The sequence below is a fragment of the Quercus suber genome, unplaced genomic scaffold (genome assembly GCF_002906115.3).
Source record: "Quercus suber isolate HL8 unplaced genomic scaffold, Cork oak 2.0 scaffold_180, whole genome shotgun sequence".
NCBI lineage: Eukaryota > Viridiplantae > Streptophyta > Magnoliopsida > Fagales > Fagaceae > Quercus > Quercus suber.
The window spans coordinates 863,242-885,766 of record NW_027069639.1 but is presented as its reverse complement, the minus strand read 5'-3'; the positions used below and the strand labels follow the sequence as shown (position 1 = coordinate 885,766).

At 32.3% G+C, this 22,525-nt stretch overlaps 2 protein-coding genes across 3 annotated transcripts; one reads left to right on the top strand and one right to left on the bottom strand.

Moving 5' to 3' along the window:
- Positions 1 to 542: 542 nt before the first annotated feature.
- Positions 543 to 1,121, top strand: LOC136069630 (uncharacterized mitochondrial protein AtMg00810-like). Its single transcript, XM_065778356.1, has one exon. The coding sequence runs from the start codon at positions 543 to 545 to the stop codon at positions 1,119 to 1,121; it is 579 nt and encodes a 192-aa protein (XP_065634428.1).
- Positions 1,122 to 2,476: 1,355 nt separating this feature from the next.
- Positions 2,477 to 7,964, bottom strand: LOC112005559 (chlorophyll synthase, chloroplastic). 2 transcript variants are annotated; one of them, XM_024037838.2, is made up of 15 exons: positions 7,754 to 7,964; positions 7,518 to 7,562; positions 7,317 to 7,408; positions 6,500 to 6,587; positions 5,833 to 5,918; positions 5,648 to 5,734; positions 5,469 to 5,534; positions 5,298 to 5,381; positions 5,124 to 5,185; positions 4,482 to 4,557; positions 4,333 to 4,395; positions 4,132 to 4,213; positions 3,917 to 3,993; positions 3,335 to 3,382; positions 2,477 to 2,957 (listed from the first exon to the last, which is right to left on the bottom strand). In XM_024037838.2, the coding sequence occupies exons 1-15, from the start codon at positions 7,860 to 7,862 to the stop codon at positions 2,895 to 2,897; spliced, it is 1,128 nt and encodes a 375-aa protein (XP_023893606.2). In that variant the 5' UTR covers positions 7,863 to 7,964; the 3' UTR covers positions 2,477 to 2,894. The 2 variants fall into 2 exon arrangements, with proteins under 2 accessions (XP_023893606.2, XP_023893614.2); XM_024037846.2 differs by having other exon boundaries at positions 7,317 to 7,405.
- Between the last annotated feature and the right edge of the window lie 14,561 nt (positions 7,965 to 22,525).

Sequence of the window (22,525 nt, the reverse complement as noted above, 5' to 3'; positions counted from 1 at the left end):
CAAGTTATGAACGAAGAACTAGATACCCTTCATAAAAATCACACTTGGGATATGATTGATTTGCCTCCTAGTCAGTCTATAGTAGATTGTAAGTGGGTTTACAAGATCAAGACCAAGACTGATGGATCTATTGAACGGTACAAGGCTCCCTTAGTTGCCAAGGGCTTTACTCAGGAGTATGGCATTGACTATGAGGAAACATTTGCTCCTGTTGCTCACCTTACATCTGTCAGATGTCTCATTGATATGGCTGCTGTTCGCCATTAGCCTTTTTATCAAATGGATGTGAAGAATACTTTCCTCAATAGAGACCTCCAAGAAGAAGTATACATGCAATCACCCCCTGGCTATCCACACTTAGGCAGTCAAGTTTGTCGCCTTCGTCGTGCTCTTATGGCCTCAAGCAGGCTCCTCGAGCTTAGTTTGAAAAGTTTAGCTATGTTGTTGCTCAGCAGGGTTTCACTTCGAGTCCTCATGACACTGCTCTCTTTGTCCGAAGATCTTTTACTGGTATCACTCTTATTCTTCTTTATGTTAACGATATGATTATTACTAGAGATGATTCTGTAGGTATCCGCTTTCTTCAGCACTTCCTTAGTCAGCATTTTGAGATGAAAGATCTGGGCACTCTCAGTTATTTTCTTAGGCTTGAGGTTACCTCATCTTTTAATGGATACTATCTTTCTCAAACTAAATATGCTTTTGATCTTTTCTCCAAAGTCGGTATCACCGACAATAAGACTATTTCCACTCCATTGGAATACAATGCAAAGCTCACACCCTTGGATGGTGAACCTATATCTGATGCTACTCGCTATCGTCAATTGGTTAGTAGTCTGATCTATCTCACTGTTACTCGTCCGGATATTTCACATGTCGTGGGTATGGTTAGTAAGTTCATGGATGTCCCTCGTTCTGTCCACTATGTTGCTGTTCTTCAAATTCTCCGATATGTTAAGGGCAGACTTTATCATGGTCTACACTACTCCTCTCGGTCTTCTCTCGAGTTTCATGCTTATTCAGATGCAAATTGGACATGTGATCCAACTAATCGATGCTCTATCACAGGTTTCTATTTCCTGCATGGTACTTCTCTTGTCTCGTGGCGTAGCAAGAAGTAGAATGTTGTTTCCCGTTCCAGTACTGAGGCTAAGTATCGTACCCTTGTCGACACCACCTGCAAGCTTGTCTAGCTTCGCTTGCTCTTGGCTGACATGGATGCTCTACAGCCCACTGCTACTCCTCTTTATTGTGACAATCGTAGTGCTATCTACATTGCTCATAGTGATGTCTTCCACGAACGCACCAAGCACATTGAAATCGACTGCCACATCACTCGCCAGCATCTCAATAAAGGCAATCTCAAGTTGTTCTCCATCTCCTCTGCTGACCAGCCTGTTGATATATTTACTAAGTCTCACCCTCTTAGTCGTCTTCGAGATCTTATATCCAAACTCCAGTTGACTTCCTCTTTACCACCTCGAGTTTGAGGGAGGATGTTAGTGTATAGATTATGCTAAATTACCCATTAGATTTAGCCCGGTATACTGTACTTGTAATTTACTCATATTACTACACGCATACCTAGCCTATATAAGGCTCTCTTTTGTACATTATTTTATACATATTAATATACAGACTATTCAGTCTTTCTCTCACTTTATATTGTTAACATGAATAAACAAAGTTTAGTTACAGAATTAGTTGTAACTTAAGGTTACAACCTTATTCAATATCATTCACATTATTACATATTTTAAAAATATAACAATTGAATTACATGTTATTTATATTCTTAATATACATATCAAATTTTGTGCCAATTGAATATTATTTATTATATAATTTATAAGCTTACATTTTATATATAATTTTAAATTACAAAAACTTACAATTTAAACAATTTATTAGTGACATAATTATTGATTTTTAATTTTACAGAAATTTTGTAAGTATGGAGGATATAAGAAGAAAATGTAATCCAATTGTAAATTTATCAAAATTTACCTTCAATAAAAAGATATTAAAGTTATAGCCTTATACTACAACTAATTTTATAACTAAATTTTACCCTTAAGCCAATAATGTAGTCTCTCTTTCTAGAAATGACTTTGGATTTTGGTTTGTTGACCTCTAAAATAGCCCAATAGATAGCAACAGTTTTTTTGGCTTTGCAAACCAAAATATTTGGACATTCCCCAAATTTCGGGCCTCCTTGGACCTTCCAGCTAGAATTTAGGCTTTCTATCCAGTCCAAATCTAAAATGAGGATTTGGGCTGTTTTTCTTTGTGTTTACTGCTTAGGGAACAGACTCATTAAGAACGAGTGTGAGATGTATCATACGAAGTAAAAGAAGTGTCATACGATACAAAAGGAAGTGAAAATTCAAAATTCACAATTCTGAAGTTTTAACACAAGAGAGTGAATTTCAAAGTTCTGAAGTTTGAGCAAATAAGGTAATGGGATCAGTGGACATATTAAGAAATGTGATGAAATTCCGTTTGAAACAAAATGTAAATTCAGGGATGCATTTTCTGGGCATCTCGTGCATTGAGAAGTAAAAATCAAGGAAGAATGCTAAAAAAGCACAATGCTACAACAAACCATCACATTTACAAGACTTGAAAGCAAGAACCAAAAATGAAAAAGCAAAAACTGTGTAGACAAGAAAAAATAGACATACAATGATTGACAGGCCTAATCTCACCTCAAGCAAAGCCTAAAAGGGACCGTGATAGTTTAATCAGCAGAACATGCCTATTGATTAACAAAGCAGTATTATTCGATTGGTGTGGTTTGTGCACCAAAGCAGCTGTGTTCAATGAGCTTTTTGCACTGCATCCACCTCTTGCCTCTCTCCACAGCATCATTTTACAAAGCCCCAATTGAAAATTCAATGGCTGGTTGCTAAAGCAGTCACCAAAAGACCAAGCACAAGAAATGGCTGGGCACTTGCCTGAAACGTACACATAGGATAAACATATGCTGATCAGAATTAGACATGGAAGATTATCAAAAAAAAAAAAAAAAATCAGACATGGAAGATCTAGGAGGGTATTGGATGTCCAGGACTTGAGAGCTTATTATAATCCACACCATTATGAATAGTTCACCTATAAAGCACCTGTATGGGTTGTTTTGGAGGTCCTTATTAGTTGTTACTTCATGTGACATACTAAACCGCAAAGTTATCCACTTGTGCTGGTTGATCCTATACTAATTGACTAAATAGTTTTTTGAAAGTAGAAGTCATATCCTTTATGAAATTGCTTTATTGGCAAGTTTAAATTTCAGGAAATCCTTGAAAAGCTGTAATTCTATAAATGAGGATACCTGGTACTTCACGTCATACTTAACAGGGTCTTTGAGGAAATACTGAAACTGCAGTGCACAAGAATTGGTATTAGCAGAGTACTTATCAAAAAAAATTGGTATTAGCAGAGTGCTTATTTTCTAAAATAATGAAACGAAACACAAATCGTATATTAGTAGATTATTATAAGCATGAAACTTTCTGTTTAATACTCATCGCAACTGGCTACCTTTCACAATGGAAGGCAAAGAAATTTAAGTAGCAAGAAAGAGGGTGAAAGCCGTGAAACTGAGGTACAATTCCATTTGTACTTTAGGTTCCCCAATTAAATTCAATCGTGTGGTTGCATTAACCAATGAACCACATGGTTGAATTTAATCAATTTATCATCCTTGGAAAAAGATAACATTGTTTATGCTTCATTAGTCAATGCAACTACGTTATTGATTTAATTGGGGAACCTAAGGTATAACACTCAAGGAATTGTAACTAAGTTTTACACCAAGATATAACCACACAAATCCTCGACTACAATAAAAGGAAACACTAAATATTCAATGTTGAACCTTAACTTCTACGGTGGACCTTTGTAAGTGCTTTACCTGAAAAATGACTTGTGGTATTATCAAAGCAAGTAATGCTAAAGCATAGTATGGTTTACCAGCCCCTAGCAGATAACCTGTAACATCAATCCATTGTTCAATACATTGTGACATAACATCAGCAACAAACAATATTTGTTTAAAGAAATATATCTTCAAAAAAATATATTTCTTTAAAGAAATATAATTATTGGAAATAGATAAAAATGATGTACCAGCCACAGATAACTGAGTTATGTCAATAGCACCAACGCAAATCCATTTCGCGGTTTCTTCACCAAAAGCAACTGGAAGTGACTGCTCAAACAGCATTACCATACAAATGGTTGTGATAGCTACTTCTAAGGATGGGCAACAAAGTGTTTCTAAGATAGCGAGAGTTTATATAATTAACATGTAACAGACAATAGAGATACCTGAAGTCCCAATTCTCTATCTCCTTCAATACTTTTAAAGTCATTGACAATGGCAATACCCAACTGAAATGTAATGTAGCAATAATCAAATAGTGATGACTGGATCACACATGTAACATATATAGCCAAACTTCTCCCAAAAAACATACCCCAGCTATGCTATACAAGGTAGTCAGAACAATTATATCTGGTGTAAGGGTCCCAAATAAAGCTTGACCAGCCCACCTGTCAATAAGAGATCAAATTAAAACTAGCTATACTCATAATTCAGCTTTTTAAAGTTAATTAACCTAGAAAATTAGACTTCTGATGGTTCTTGATTAGCCTATTGTATGAAACTTGCATCCTAGTAACATGTTTGAGACAACCCATAAGGAAGAATTTAACCTACAACCTGAATGATTTCCCATCCTATTAGGCATTTGACCCACAAACAAGCAATAGTAATGAACATCCAATTTACAAAGTCCTGGGTTGTAAGCAATGGATATAAACAACAAAAGTCCTATAATTTTTTCCTGAAAAAATCATGAATTGGTTATTGTAGTGGTTCAATTAAGCCTGTTTTCATTACAAAAAGAATCCCCCATTAGATATGTCATGGTCTCATCATGTGCATCATGTAGACAAACACTTACAACAAGACATACACTTCTCTGTTGATATGCCTTGAAGAATAACGAATGAATAATTCAATAAAAGAAAAAATTGCAATATGTTAACGACTCCCGGAAAAACTTCAATCTGTCTGCATCATTTTAGCAAAGACAATAAAGCACAGGATATCTCACCATGGCAAACTGATATAACTTGCTCCCAGGGCAAAATTGCCAATCCATCCATTTTGTTTCAGCTGCAACAATGTTTAGAACTTAGTCATGTCTTATGCAGAGTTTTGAATACTACATGAAGGAAAGTAGAATGGCTTGACTTAATGACAAGAAAGACAAAAAAACATAAAGTACCTTTAAGGGTGGAGCAGAGTATATGTATGATAGTAAGGATCCACCAAGCGCAAGGTAAAATATTATAGGAAAATCATGCCCAGCCTGTAAAGAACAAAACTCAGGAATTGACATTCATCTTTCAATATTTATAAAAAGAGTAACATGTATAAACCATTTTAAATTACCTACCCACACGTCTAATAGACCAGCCAAGCCAAGGCCTCCTAAAAGCAACAACCAAATTTGTGTAATGACCTGAGAAAAGTTTTTGAAGAGAAAAGAAAATAAGCTTAGTGGCAGTTATACGTGTACATTACAATCAGCTAAGTCACTATATTCTTTCAAATAATAAAAGTTGAATTACATGCCTCATTCTCAGATATAGCCCCTGAAGGAATTGGTCGATAAGGTTCTTTCATAGCATCAATTTCTCGGTCATACCAATCATTAAGTGTCTGAAAAATGTAACAGGCAGAGAAGTTTATGTTAGATGAGCTAGAAGCTCCTATTCAGTCAAAGTGGAACCCTATTTTAAATCTCCCATGAATTGTACCTGTGTATAGCCAGTGAGAAATGGACCAGACATCATCATGCAAACAATTGATTTGGCAACATCCTCAACGTTCCAGTGAAAATTTCCTGTCATGTAAGAAAAATTGAATCACACACACATTCTTGGATCCTACATTGATCTGTGAGGCCAAAGCTTGACAATATTTATCAAAATTAGTAATTAGAGATTTGTTACAATTATCCAATTTATAGGTTTTTATGGTGTTTAACCAAGTGTAGACTAAGGGCATGTCTGGTTTTTCTTAAGGTGGGGTTGAACAATGCTTCAAGGGGGTTAACCGCTTTTAGCTGAAATTTCCTAAAGTTTGGCAATCTCACTAAAGAGCTTAAGGGGGCCCTCAACACTGGAAAGAACTTGAAGACTAGAGTTGAATTTGGGGCTTTTAGAAAAAAAAGACCTACAATTCAATTTGCCAAATACCGCTAAAGAACTTTTCAATTAAAGCTTCACTTCCTATAGCAACTCCAAACGAGCAGTTAATCTATGATTACAACAAAGGTACTAAGACGGGGGGAAGAAGATTATGAAGTAGTATTTACTAGAGAAAAGCATAAGTATTATTTAAACTAACAAAATGCTCAACAAGAAGAATTAGAATATTTATGATAGAAAATGCTACTGAATTCATAATTTGCAAAGGGGGTACCAGATGCAGCAGCTCCACAAACCACTCCCCATACCAATGGAGGCCAAGTAACTGGCTTTGTAAGTTGAAGTCGGATCTTCCATATATTCTGCAATATACATATCACAATGTCAACTCTACTTAGAAGAGTAGGATTGTAACGATCTTTCTAGCTACTTCAATCTCTATTTTTTGAAGGAATCCTTAGGAAAAAGAATTTTGTTTCCACCAAAGCCATTGTTCAATAGCTATTTACATTCAATCTCTTTTATACAAATCATAAATCAAAGATTTAGTTACAATTAGAAATACCCCCTTCTCCATATACCCATGGATCCATTACTCATACTCATTCAATTAAAAGTATTGATCCAATTAAAAACAAATTATGTTTCATGACAATGCAAGGCATTTAGTGTTAGTTAGAGATACCAAGCCCAAGGCCCGAGCCTACTGTAACTAGCCTAGATTCAATGTACTAGAACTTATGTGCAGGCTGAATTACGTTAATTTTACCTCCGCCCTCTACTTCTCTCTTCCCACTACCACTCTTAAATTCCAATATCAAAACTAATCCAACATCAAACCTATGTTTTAACAATTTTAACATATAGTTTGTGTGTATATATATATATATATATACATACATATAACTCCGCTGGTGTTTGTGCTTAGCATTCATATATATAATTTCCAATAACTGTTTTTTAATCAATTATCCCCTAACGTAATTAAAGTTATGTTTGACATAAGCAAAATCTCAAACAATTCACAGAATGATAATACCAAGAGAGCTCAAAATGAAATTCACCGAAATAAAATAATAATAAAAACTCACAGTTTCTTCTGCAGCTCCTTTAATGCCTAGAAGCTGGTTGAAGCTTGAACCGGCAGCTGCCGGTGCCTTATCCGGTGCTTCAGGTTTAACTGCTTAACACACATTTAATTCAACTTCAATTTCTTCCTACTTAATTTTTAAAACACAAAAAAAAAAAAAAAAAAAAAAATCATAATTAATTAACTAATCAATTCATAAGACCTTCATTTGCATCGGTCTCAGTTGCTCTAATTGTAAGTCTCCGCCCTGAAAAAATTCAAATAACTCAATCTTAGACCGTGTTTGGTTACAAAGAAAAAACTAATTTAGCAAGTATGATTGAAATTTTTGAATAGTTTTATAAAGAGGTCAGTAGTTTCAGCTTCTCTTCTCTACTTTGGTGTTTTTTGGGTAATCAAAAGGCACAAAGTATAAAAAGTATTGAGGAGTGAACTCACTGGTGAATGACACAGAACTCGGTGTGAATACTTGCCGAGTTCGGACTCGGTTGGTGTTGTTGAAGTTCGATATTCTTAAGGATGGAACTGTGTTGAGTACGGACGCCATTTGAGATTGAAGTTCGGAAGCTTCGAGAGAGAGAGGAAGTGAGCTGTGAGCTATTGCTGCTATTGGGTGTTTTTAGTTGATAAATTTTTTTCCTGCTAACAAATATTTTGTTTGAATATTAACCAAAGGCTGAGAGGCGTGACTATGGTGTGCATCGTCGTACTCGAATTTATGATGTGTTCTTTCACGTGGCGTTGTTCTATTGCGTCTTTATTCTTTTTCTTAGGACCCATGATGTGAGTACAGTTTTGTTCGGCGGTAGTAGTTACTAGTTAGGCCCGTTTGGTACACCATTTCAAACAACATTTTTTAGTTTTTAAACAGCATTTCACGCATTTTAACACACTTTTTCACCCACACGTATTTCAAAAAATAATAAACAACAATTTTCAAACTACTCTACCAAACACCCCTTAATGCCTTAATGGACAAATTTCTACGCTTTTCTTTTCTTTCTTTCTTATTTTTCTATTTTAGAAACAACACTAGTCAAAGTTAATAATAATTATTCTCAATTTTAACATGCTTGAAATTATGGGTAAATTATAACTTATCCATTCATAGTTTGACTGAAATTTAAATTATTTATCTGTAGTTTAAAATTTGACACTTTACCTGCCTGAGATTTGATTGAAATTTAAGTTGCATACTTATGGTTTGAAATCTCATGATATAAGTATTTTGCTGAATTCTTTTTATCTTAGTTAATTTAGTATTTTTATGTTTTTTGTATTTTTGGAAAAGAGATGTATAAAAGTGGAGCAAAATTATATACTTAGCTCTGTTTTTTACCTAGGTGGGTTACGAAACTCTAACTGAACTAACCTTAAGTGGGTAAAATGTCAATTTTCAAACCACAAGTAAGCAATTTAAATTTTGGTCAAACTACAAATAGAATAGATGAGTTGTAATTTGCCCAATTATTGTAATGGATAAGTGTTTTTTTTTTTTTTTTTTGGAGTTAAACAACTTTCGGTTAAAGAAATATATATATATATATATATATATATATATATATATATATATAATATATATATAATATATATTATATATATATATATATATATATATATATATATTGTTTCTTCTATTAAAGCCCATTGAATACCTTCTTAACAAATAATGTTACCAAAAGTTTAGAAGTTTAAGATTTTTGTTAATGAGTACTACAACGCAAATGTTAAAAGGAATCTAGTGAGTCTTATTACATTGTATATTAACAAAAACTAATAAACAAATTCTCATTTAAATGAAAGTTGCTCGATTTCCTAAAAAATGCATTACGTACTTGCTACCTAAACCCTTTAAAACCTGCTTTTATATATTTATATATATATATATATATATTAATTATTTTGTCTTAAAATTTATATGAAGTTCATATAGGCCAAGAGGCTTGTGTTTTAACTAGGTTGGCAACTTGCTACGTTGCTACTCATATTTCTCAACTGATATGTCTCTACATACAAACTACAGTATGAAAGAAGAAGGGCATTGTTGCTTTCACAGCTTTTTTCGTGTGTAGATGGGTATGATTGTAGTATTGTATTTGTATTCAAATCTAAAAATAACAAAATCTAATTGACCTCAAATTTTGTGATTTTGATTGTTTGTGTCATTGAAAATGTAAGCCATTTTTGTGTTAATTAACAGAAAATAATTTTTTGAATTGACATGCTATGATGCTATGTTTAAATTGTATTACTTGATATTGGAAAAAAAAATTATATTACATTGGTTATGACTTATGACATTGGAGGAGTGAGGATTTTGTTTAAGCATAACGTAACCTCAGCTCTAATCTTGATACGGAGCTCTTTGCCATGAGAAGTTGGGCAATTTGGACTCGAAGAAAATAAATTAAGGATGAGGGATGTGGTTTCGGCCAAACCCAAAGATGAAGATAGGGAAGAAAAAAACTGCGTGGAAGCCTCCGGATTCAGGTTCTGTAAAAATAAATTATGATGGGGCGATGTTTGAGGGTATCAATGAAGTAGGGATTGGCGTTGTCGTTCGGAATGATAGAGGTGAGGTCTTAGCAGCGATGACTGAAAGGATACCTATACTAGAATCTGTGCTGGTCCTAGAAACTCTAGCAGCCAGGCGTGCAGTTCAGTTTGCACAGGAAGTAGGCTTCCTTAGCTCTATTTTTGAAGGCGACTCCCGGACTCCGAGACATCCCTCAATGCTATTCGCAATCAGACTTCTATGCACTCTTCTTTTGGTCACATTATCAAAGACATTTGGTCTTTTACTAGCTCTTTCCAAAGCTTTTATTTCTCTCATATTTGTAGGTAAGGTAACGCTTTAGCAGATCCTTTGGCCAACAAAGCAAGGTCTTTTCTTATCTTTTAGTTTGAATGGAATCTGCTCTATTAGACCTTTATAATTGTTATTTGGCTGACTTTCAAGCATTTCAATAAATTTAGCCTTCTTGGCCGGTTTCTCCAAAAAAAAAAAAAAAAAAAAAAAACTCAATGGTAACATGCAAGGATTGCCAATCTATTCAAGAAAATCAAGACTAATCATAATCTTTTTGTCTTTTTCTTTTTTTATAATTTGATTTAAGAAACTTTAAGTCTTTTAACGAAAATTGGGCTCAGAAGTATGGCCCTATATATGATTTGTAATATTTGAACTTGAGTGGCTCCAAATTGGGATCCAAACACGTAAGATTGGACTCAACTGGTTCCTGTTGAAACTTTTCCACGTGTATTTGTGCAACAATGTCTGCTGGCAAAGTTCACTTGTTCAAGTTAAGACCATAGATCAAGGGCCTATCTTCTGGCCCATGGGGCCACTATTAATTGCTGATTAAGGCTTCAATTTTTTTTTTTTTTTTAGGTTCCATTTTGACCATAGAATTCCCTGAATTTTCTTTCTTTTTTTTCAATTCTTTCATTTTCTTCTTCTTTTCATTTTATTTTTTTAGGAAAATGCTAAAGTTACAAACTATTTTAGAAACTGTTGATGTGATCCAAACACGTAAGATTGGACTCAACTAGATCCTGTTGAAGCTTTTACACATGTATTTGTAAAACACTGTCTGCTAGCAAAGTTCACTTGTTCAAGTTGAGACCATGGATCAAGGACCTATCTTCCGGCCCATGGGGCCACTATTAATTGCTGATTGAGGCTTCAATTTTTTTTTTTTTTTTTTTAGGTTCCATTTTGACCATAGAATTCCCTTAATTTTCTTTCTTTCAATTCTTTCATTTTCTTCTTCTTTTCATTTTATTTTTTTAGGAAAAATGCTAAAGTTATAGACTATTTTACAAACTGTTGATGTGATCCAAACATATAAGATTGGACTCAACTAGATCCTGCTGAAGCTTTTACACGTGTATTTGGGCAACACCGTCTGTTGGCAAAGTTCACTTGTTCAAGTTGAGACCACAAATTGAAGGCCTATCTTCTGGCCCATAAGGCCACTATTAATTGCTGATTGAGGCTTCAATTTTTATTTTTTTTAGGCTCCATTTTGACCATAGAATTCCTTGAATTTTCTTTCTTTCAATTCTTTCCTTTTCTTCTTCTTTTCATTTTATTTTTTTAGGAAAAATGATAAAGTTACAAACTATTTTACAAACTGTTGATGTGATCCAAACACGTAAGATTGGGCTCAACTAGATCCTGCTGAAGCTTTTACATGGGTATTTGTGCAACACTGTCTGCTGGCAAAGTTCACTTGTTCAAGTTGAGACCATAGATCGAGGGCCTGGTGCAACACAATGATAATGGAAATAACAAAAAGAGAAATTACACAATACTATTTGGACTAAGGCGCGACACTCGCTCTCTTTAAGGAGATTAAAGCCCTTTTAGTTGGCTAAATTTTATAACCGGTGCAAATTGTCTCTGACTTGTATTTCCACCCTTCATCTCCCCCTTGCGCATGTATCTAGCCCAATATCTGAAACAATTCATGTTAACCCATTAATCACCACAATTAAAAAGAATAAAACAGTCTCTCCTTTTCAATGTGGGATTTAATATTTTCACTATATTTTCATTAACTCCTCATCTTCTATATTCACTCTCATATCTTTATATTTATTTTTTAATATTTATTCATTTTAATTAATTAATATTAAAATGCTCCAACATGTTGTATGTTTGTATAGTTTCTTCTTTAGGGTATTATTCTCTATTAATTCATTACAATTAAAAAGGTGTTTGATTGGAAAAGGTTTATCACATCCCACCAGCCTTTTTAGACAAATGGAATCCTTAATAGGACGAAGTTTGGATATTAGTGATTATTTTAAGGATTACCAAATGTGATGAGTGTTACATAATGATTAAAACACGAGCAAAACTAGTAAATGGCACTTTTTTTTATTAAAAAAGATATTCGAATCCATTATCACAAAAAGGCACAATGCTTGAATTCCTTATTGATTATATAACTATTTTATAATGAATCAATAGATTCCAATTATCTCAACTAACAAATTTTTTTGTTGTCAAATAAGAGATATGGAATTCAATCTCTACCTACACCAAAAATCAATGATTGTCTTGACCTCATTATAAAGAGTATAAAGCATAGAATAGACGTTATAAGTTTAAAATACTAGTGCATCTAAAAAATATAAAAATAAAAACCCTAAATACCAAAACTATTCTATACTGATTGTGGGCTTAACTCAGACCTCAATCTTGGTGGTGTTGGTAAAGAAGCACCTAACTTAATAAGGCTTCATGCAACAAGCACCTTTCTATTGACAACTTTGCCAAATATTATAAGCATCAAGAAAGATGCTCCACCATGCTCTAATAAAAATTCACCAATTCTCTTGCTTTCTTAAAACTTTATGCTCCTTCGATTAGATTCCTACACTTCAAAGGGAATGTGATTCCCAAGTCACCCAGCCCATGGGCTCTTACCTACCTTTGATACAAGTGTAAAAAGATCACAAAAGATCCTAATGAAAGAGGAATCTACTTAAGAATGTTCCCAGCACAAGAGGTCTAGCGATTTGGCAACAAATCCATCTTTTTTATCATTATGTCACCCCATGTTCGGTCTTGTTGTAAGGAATCATGCGAGCATAAGATGCATGGATATCTTATCACTACAATAAATTTACTTAAAATTAATGTTAAAATCTCAAAAATTTTTACATTAATAACATTTTACAATAAATTTTAGGTAACAAACTGTTAGTAGTAGATAAAAAAATGGTTTTAGTGGTTGACTCGGATGAAAGTCAACAAGATAACAACAAATTGTCATTTAAAATTTGTTGTGAAACATTCATTTATCTAAAATCTTTATTCCTTTTGAGTCTTTGACTTTTTTAATCCACTATTTTCCTTATCACTACTCCTCCATGACCTCAAAACCAAGTGGGAAACACATCACCTGATGTGAATATATTGTAAACAGCAGTATTTTAGTGTTTGTTTTATTTGGTTGGATCTAGCTATAGTAACAAGTACGGACCTTGTATTATTCAAGAATCGGACAAGTCACAGTCCTTGCGTATTTCAATTGTTGGTACATGGACAAAATCGAATAGGTATGTCCCATATCATATACGTTTGTCGCCACAATCCAAATGCCATGCTTTGATTTGATCCAGTAGCCTTGTATTTTCTAGGCCAAGTCGGCTGCTTTTTTCTTTTTCTTTTTTTTTTTCTTTTTTTTTGTGCTTATTTTCGATAATTTATTTACATAATATGAGATAAAAAAATTAAAAACTAAAAATTAGCTTATTTTCACAAAAATAAAAGTTAGATTATTTGAAGTAAAACTGAGACAAAAAGTAATGTAAGATCTGTCAAACAGTACATAAAATGCAAAGAGTTAGCTTATATTCATTTTCCAAACATACACTAAAAGTATAAAACTATGCCTAACGCACTGAGCGTAGCTTATATATATAGTTGCCACCCTTCTAAGTTCTAATGCTAACTTTTGATGCATCATTTGGATTGTGGAGAATATGTGCAAAAACCAATTGAAAAGGTGGAAATTGAAAGTTTATAACCGTTGAAAGAATTAGAAAAGAAATTGTGATGGCCATAACTCAATCACTGTGGGCTTTTGGGCTCAAATCTTTAATTTATTTGTGTTCTTGGTTGGGCTTCTCCCTCAATGGGAGGTCCAAGAAGTGGCTTCATCCTGTACTGATATAATAGAGATATTATTTTAACCCTTATTTTCCCTTCTCATGACCTAGTCGAGGCTACAATCATGCAGCTGTGCCCTTTTGCTGAGATCTGAGCAGGATCTCTTTGTTCCTGAGGTGGGTTTTTCCTTACTTCACTCGTGTTTCTCTCCCCAATTTTTTCCACTCCTGATCCCTATCTCTCTTTCTCTATTTATAGCCTCCCCTTAGTGGAGTTGTCATGATGAGGGGGTTTTTCCCACGTTAGTAGATTCCTTTGCACTATATTCTTGCCGGATGGGACCTACAATCTGCTGTTGATACGACCCCCTTGGAACTTGCACCAAACGCCGTTTAATGCTCAGCGAGCGGATTCTCCCAAAGCATTATTCCATGTTCACACATGTCAGGGAGGGTACATCGTCCAAATGTTCGGTTGGGCTTAACTGGGCTTGGTTTAGTGTCAAAATAGACTAAGGCCATCTAGTGAATGAGCCACTAGCTCAGTAATGGGCTGGTATTCTTGGTCCGTACATAAACTTTTCAATCACTCAAGTACAAAAAATAAAAAGAATAAAACTTTATCTCTTAAAACACTAGAGATGAAAAAAAAATGACTAAACCATATTAAAAACGTGTGAGATCAAATTTTCCAGGATTTTCTCAAGGAATAATATGGTGTAGTATTTGTATTTCTATACTACATTACAAAATGCAAATGTAGAGGCAGCACTCATCTATCGCAAATGAGGTAATATATTTTCACCCAATTTGGAAAGTAAAATCCACTTTTTTACTTTGTTACAAATTCTCTATCATTTCTTTATTCTAATTAAACATTTTTTTCATTATTTTTTAAAGAGTTTTTTACTCATTCTTCCGAATACACTTTTTATTCTGTGTACTCTTTTTTTTTTTTAATCTAAGAAAATATTTTGCTAATGAATAATAACTCTTCAAACAAAGAAATACATCATTCATTTTACTTTCTATAAAATAGAAATAATTTTGGATATGCATTGGAGATGCTTGGAAGGAGGAGAAAGAAAGCTAGAAAAGTAAAGAAAACTTAGAAAAGAGAGGCGTATCTGGCCTATGCACTGATTCTCTATTTCTGGTAGAAAAAAAAATACTAATAAGGAAGGATTGCTTAATACTTTTGTCAAATTTCTGGCCAATGAGTGAGGATGTTCAGTTCCTTATCATGCACGAATCTAAAAACGTCACGTCATAATTATTATGATTCATGCATTAGAGATCCAACTATCCCTAATTGATTTTGCTCAGGTGGCCAAGAGAATTAGGATATGTGACAAAGAAATGCTTATATGTCACTATGAGAAACACTGTGCCCAGGTGGCCAAGAGAATTAGGATATGTGAGAAAGAAATGCTTACATGTCATTATCAGAAACACTGTGCAAGCGCATATACTGAACTCACTCATTTATCCGGTTATTCTTCTTTTTTTTTTTTTTTTGAAATGTATCCAGTTATCCTTTGAAACTTTAGGAAACACTTTTGCTAATTTCTTATCATTTTACAAATTTATTCGAATTATACTGTTTTTTTTTTAAAATTAATCAGTTAATACAAAATCTAAAGCCATGAACACCCAAACATCGTTAGCAAAAGTCAATGCATGGGTTGTTAAAGTTAATTCATCATTATCCATTTTACAATTGTTTATTAGTTAAAAATAAAACATGTTGTTGGGTGGATATGATGATTGGGCTTACAGTTTGAAAATATGCATCTTTTTGTTAATAGTTAAAGTATATAGGTCATGGGTGTTCTTAAAGAAATTATTAATAAATTATTTTAAGAAAGTGTTGATATTACTTTTATGAAAAATATAAAAAAATTGTGAAAATTTTAATTTTTTTAATCATTTTTATAATTTTTTTTTATAAATAATTCCTAAACTAACACATTTAAGGCATTCAGTAACTTTTATATATATATATATATATGTACACAAGTTATTCTTCTTTTTTTTTTTTTTTTGAAATGTATCCAGTTATCCTTTGAAACTTTAGGAAACACTTTTGCTAATTTCTTATCATTTTACAAATTTATTCGAATTATACTGTTTTTTTTTTAAAATTAATCAGTTAATACAAAATCTAAAGCCATGAACACCCAAACATCGTTAGCAAAAGTCAATGCATGGGTTGTTAAAGTTAATTCATCATTATCCATTTTACAATTGTTTATTAGTTAAAAATAAAACATGTTGTTGGGTGGATATGATGATTGGGCTTACAGTTTGAAAATATGCATCTTTTTGTTAATAGTTAAAGTATATAGGTCATGGGTGTTCTTAAAGAAATTATTAATAAATTATTTTAAGAAAGTGTTGATATTACTTTTATGAAAAATATAAAAAAATTGTGAAAATTTTAATTTTTTTAATCATTTTTATAATTTTTTTTTATAAATAATTCCTAAACTAACACATTTAAGGCATTCAGTAACTTTTATATATATATATATATATGTACACACATTAATTTTTTTTTTGTTAAAAAGATAGATGGTTAAAGTATAATGGTACATACAACAATTTGAGGTTTTAAAAAGTTATATAAGTAAATAAATTATAAAGTTAAAAAATCGCACACTTACAAAGGTATGACTTGTTGTGATCTAAAGCTTATGGGAAATTCACTCAAAAACTGTATTAGACTATTAGTTACAACACTACAAGGGTGCCTTAAAAATCATGACTAAGAATATTTAGATAAAAGGGTTCGGTCGAAGGCACTAAGGGAGCAATTCATGGATTTGGCCAGTAAACATAGAGCTCAATAGTCGAGTTTTCGTGATCTCTATAGAAGTCCCTAAGAAAAGTTGTTGGACTTGTCATGTCACAATTTAGTATAGGGCATGGCTTGTGCCCAGCGAAAATTTTCACTGGACACGGTAAGATTTGGACACGTGTTCAAGAGTGTCCAAGATCCAACGTGTCCAGTGAAAACTTTCACTGGACACAAGTCGAACCCTCTAGTATATTGACTAACTACCACCCTCTTTGCATTCATTGTAATGAGATAAATCATCACTATATAGCATTGGGTTGAATACCTGAGAGCATTCACATCAAAGATGTGAAAAAATGCTAAATCCGATTTTTAACTCTCATCCCCTTAAAATATCATCCACATCAAGCATGTTATTCTTAAAATTTTTGCTACAATGGAGTGTCATCTTTGACACCTTACTGTAGCAAGTTGCTAGAATTTTTTTGTTTTTGTTTTTGTTTTTCTCTCTCTCACTCTCTCTTGTGCCGGGCCTCTCTCTCTTATTGGATTAAAAAAAAAAAGGAATTATAAATAATATTTTAATGAAGTGGTAAAAAAAACCTTTGATATTAGGTGTATTATCAAAGTAATGTTTTGAGATGCTAAATGCTATATTTTTGACATGTTTGATGAGAATGCTCTAAGAGCCTGACCCCTTAACTGACTTGAGGAGATGAAGTGCTATTAGGAATTAGGATCCCCACTTTATATGGAATTGATCACCCACCTTATTAAAGAAACACCAATAAATGCCATCTTTTAAGCCAAAAAACACGGTTATGAAATTTCCTAAACTTCATTATTATGCAATTCAATCCCAAAATTATTTCAATTGACTTAATTTTCAAAGTGCGTTTGACCTATTCCATCGATCGATATGAAGTCTAGGTTGTAAGTTGTTTAGTTTTTTGTTGTTTTGGATTTAGTGAACTTTCGCCATTTTGCTATAATGAAATTCTTATTATCGATTTGGCAATTTTTTTATTTGACTTTTTGTTGACCCTATTCACTTAAACCCAAATTCAATATGGTATGGAACACTTCTAGATACGCTAGGGCTATCAACATCACAACACAACATATTTTTACTAAGAGATTAAATTCTATAAGTACGTGGTGTAAAACCCATGTTTTACCCCTCCAATCCCAACATGCCACATCATCTTATCACATATTTAAGAATAAACTCAATCACACTCAATCAATTCCAATACCCATATATAAATCCAACCAAATTGGAAATCTATCGAGATATTATTAAGTGTGGTAGGATGTATTGAATATTAATAAATTTTAAATAAAATGCTGATGTGGCAATCACTTATTGAATGGTGTAAATCATAAATTTTACACCCCATCCTCATAGAATTTAATCTCTTTTACTAAAGCACGCGACTCAAACTAACATACTCTTACAAACATCACGTGATGCCAGTTTAAAATTCTTACCGACGCCCTACGCCCCAAGGGGCGAAAAACATCTTAATTATAAAATAGGCTATTAAGTATAAAGTAGATAACACACTTTTGCTATCTTGTGTCCTTCCAACGTGTTTGCAAGCTACATGACAAATATGGCATGTGTGGACAAAATGTATAGGATAACGAAAATGACTCATACTCCACAGTTGTACTCACAAGAACCACATCCCTTCTTCCCCAATCATGCAATAAACCCTTCCTTTTCACAAGCCCTGGCCCACTTCACCCTGCTTACCTGCCCTACCCGACAAGCTCCACACCCTACTCTACCCGCCCCACCTCTCACTGTCTATTTTTTATAGCAAAAAGCCACACACCTTGATGATAAATCAAAATAATTAAACCATACCGGCATGCCCCTTCCGGCCATACCCCATAACTCCATTTTATAATGGAAAAAAGCGGCGATAGTACAAAGCAAACCACTTATTATTTAGCTTTTTCTAATTTTTCACTCCACTCCTTACAAGAGTCCAAAAATTCTGTGAGAAAGTCCAATAAGAAAATCACTTCCTAAAACAAGTATAAAAAAATAAGGAAAGAGATACGCTAAATCCCATTGCGATTTTTTTTTCTTTTTGAAAAACAAACACACACAAAGGAGGAAAAAAATAATTCTAATACAAAAATACACTATAATTCTATTGTGATTTTGTTTTGTATAGTATTTAAACTCTTTTTCCCTTTTGCACAATATTATTTTATTGTGTATATCGTCAAGTGTATAATACTTTATATTATGATTTTTACTCTTAAGCGTAACACAATATCCTTTCCAGAAGAAAAGTGTAACACAAATAATAAGATCATATTATTGTTGTATGTGAAAATAAAATACTAAATATATATATATATATATATGGTAGGGGTAACAATTCATGTTTACATATTGGGTTTGTGTCGTGTCAAATGTCAACTTATAAGTATCCAATTATTTGAGTCAACATTAACCCGGCATGTTTATTAAACGGATCAAGATTCTTCAACCCTAACATGACCCATTTATTAAACGGGTCAGTCATGTCGATTTGTTTATCAGATTTTATAAAAAAAAAAAAAATATATATATATATATATATATAAATGACATGTCGATTTGTTTATCAGATTTTATAAAAAAAAAAAATATATATATATATATATATATATAAATGAAAAAACAAACAAATATATATTTTTAATATAAAATTTAGAACTAATAAGTAACTGCATTACAAATCTATATATATATATATCTATATAATAACTAATAGCTGAAACGTTTGACTTTTTGTTTACTATTTCTCATTGTGCCACTTGGCTACATAATTTACAACCACATTTTCTTTAAAACACTAAACAATTGTATCTTTTCGGTGGTTTGCTTATTCAGTTTCAAATGCTACATATATATTTAAAAATACCAAACAATTATACATTTTCATTTTGTCCACTAAGTTTCAGTATCTATTTACCATTTCACATTAGATTTATATATATATCACCTGTTCATAATTTAATTTTGTGACGATTGGAAAAAAATTTGTGTGTTTTAAATCATTTGAATCAATCGCTGGTGCTTGCGTCTGATTCTGCAAGAGGATTTGTGAATTATGCATGGTATTATGATTTCGGTTTGGCTCTTGTGTATGATATCCGTTTGCGACGATGATTTGCTTTGGAAATTTGCACTGCTTCGAAGATTTCCTTGGCTAGTAACCATTAAGAACTTTTAGAACTAACTGATTTTTTTTATTGTTATGAATATACAGGCAGATTGTCTTTTGATTATTGTATATTATATTTGTTTTAACATGTTCAGGAATAGATGAGCTTCTTGGCCATGGTTATATTATATTTTATATTTTGTTCAAGTGCTTAAATACTTGTGTACTACAAATGACTATTATATACCTGTTGAGTTTATGAATGAGTCAATATAGATTATCGTGGTTGGAGATATTGATGACCACTCCTTATTCATAGAAACACACAACAAAGTTTATTAGGTTTTACAAATAAGAATTTTGTGGAAGACACAGGTTTTTTGTGTTTCTATGAAAGGTGAAAGAGAAGAATTTGAGAAGAAGTTATCAAATGAATATGAACCGCTATTTATACCCAAAGGATTATGATCTTTCAATAGCCATGTTTTCATTCAATATGCAATTTTTCGGCCAATAATCATTTTTTCATTCAATAAGTACATTTTCAGTCAAAAAGAATATTTTCATGCAATAAACACATTTTTCAGTTAATAGGCACATTTTCGATCAATAAGTATCTGTAATATATATCCCAAATGAAGGATTATGTCATTTCAATATGTACATTTTGGTATATCTAATATGAAGAGTTATAACATTTCAATAGGCATCTTTTGGTATATCCAATATGAAAGGTTGTAACCTTTCAATAGGAACCTTTTAATATATCTAATTTGAATGGTTTTGACTTTCCAATAGACATCTTTTAATATATCTAATTTGAATGACTATGACATTTCAACATTTTATCTATTATTATTTACTACAAAAAACTAATAAATAAAATAACATTGCTTTCTTCTACCTAATTGATACAAATTTATATTATTTCTTTCAATATCAATTTTTTTTTTAATTTCATACATTTTTGCTTACTACTTAAAATAAAAAATAATGGTTTTTTTTTCCCTAAAACTCATTTAATAGTTATTTCTGTGTATCGCACGGGTCAGCGACTAGTAATCATTTAAAACTAAAAAATATTTCAATATTACAAATAATCAATCACAGTATGTCAAAGAAAATAAACCACAACAATTAATAAGTTTATATACCTAGGGTTTGAAGGGTATATTAGTAAAATGTTATTTAACTAAACGGGTCAGATGGGTTAGACAAGTTTCATGGGTTGAACACTAATCCAACCTGTTTATTAAACAGGTTAGTCATGTCAACTCGAATATGACACGAACCCATTAAATCTCAGCCTATAACTTACTAATTTCGTGTTGTGTCATGTTGGGTTCATGGGTTATGTCCAATTTTGTCATCCTTAATATATGGTCATAGATAAAAAAATTGATGTACAAATGGTTTTTTCTTAGAGTTGATTGACTTATTTTTTAGGGAGTCAAGTCATTTTCAACTTGATATTGTATTTGTTTATTAAATGTTGTTCTTTTTCAATGTAGGTGAGACTCTTGAAGTCTCATTAATGAGTGCACAACAATGTTGGTACTCAAACATTGGCTTTAGGTATTTTTTTCTATCACTTATTGCCTTAAAAAGGTAGGAGCATATTGCATTCTTATACTAATAATCATCTTTTGACTAATCTAGCCTCCTCGATCCCTTGAGACCAACAATGGGCAATAGAGGAATATTTAAATGTTGTCCATTCTAGTGACGATTTCATTGTTAAATATCTTAAAATTAGAATCCCACTTTTGTTTTGCAAATTTAGTTCCTCCGCCACAACAAAGTTGCAAACCCTAGTTAGATTCATACATGATATACACTATTACACACTTTTGGTGCGATTGTCATTTTATAAATATAAGTGTTTGTGGAGTGTGGGAGGGCAACGATGTTGGTACTCGAACATTGGCTTCAAGCATTTTTTCTATCACTTCTTGCCTTAAAAAGGTAGGAGCATATTGCGTTCTTATACTGATAATCATCTTTTGACTAATCTAGCATCCTTAATCCCTTGAGACCAACAATTGGCAGTAGAGGAATATTTAAATGTTGTCCATTCTAGTGACGATTTCATTATTAAATATCTTAAAACTAGAATGCCACTTTTGTTTTGCAAATTTAGTTCCTCTGTGACAACGAAGTTGCAAACCCTAGTTAGATTCATACATGATACACACTATCACACATCTTTAATACGATGGTCATTCTATAAGTGTTTGTAGAATGTGGAGGAACAAGGACCGAGTTTCAAGTTTTTAAGAGGGAGATTCACACACATATACAATTAAATTAGGTTAAAATATAATTTATATCTTGTATATATATAAAAAAGAGATTCATACATGATACACATTTTAGTCATTGTGAGATCCCAATTACTCTATTCAGAATGGCTCTCACAAATCTGTTTGCAAACAGTGTTAACATATTCTTTTATATATATATATATATATATTTATGGCAAGTTGACGGAGAAATTAAAAATTAAATAAACTTTAAATTTAAAGAACTAAAATAAATTACAGTAAAATTTAGGAAATAAATTTTGTATTTTTGTCTTTTTTTTTTTTTTTTTTTTAACCTAAACGTAAAAAACTG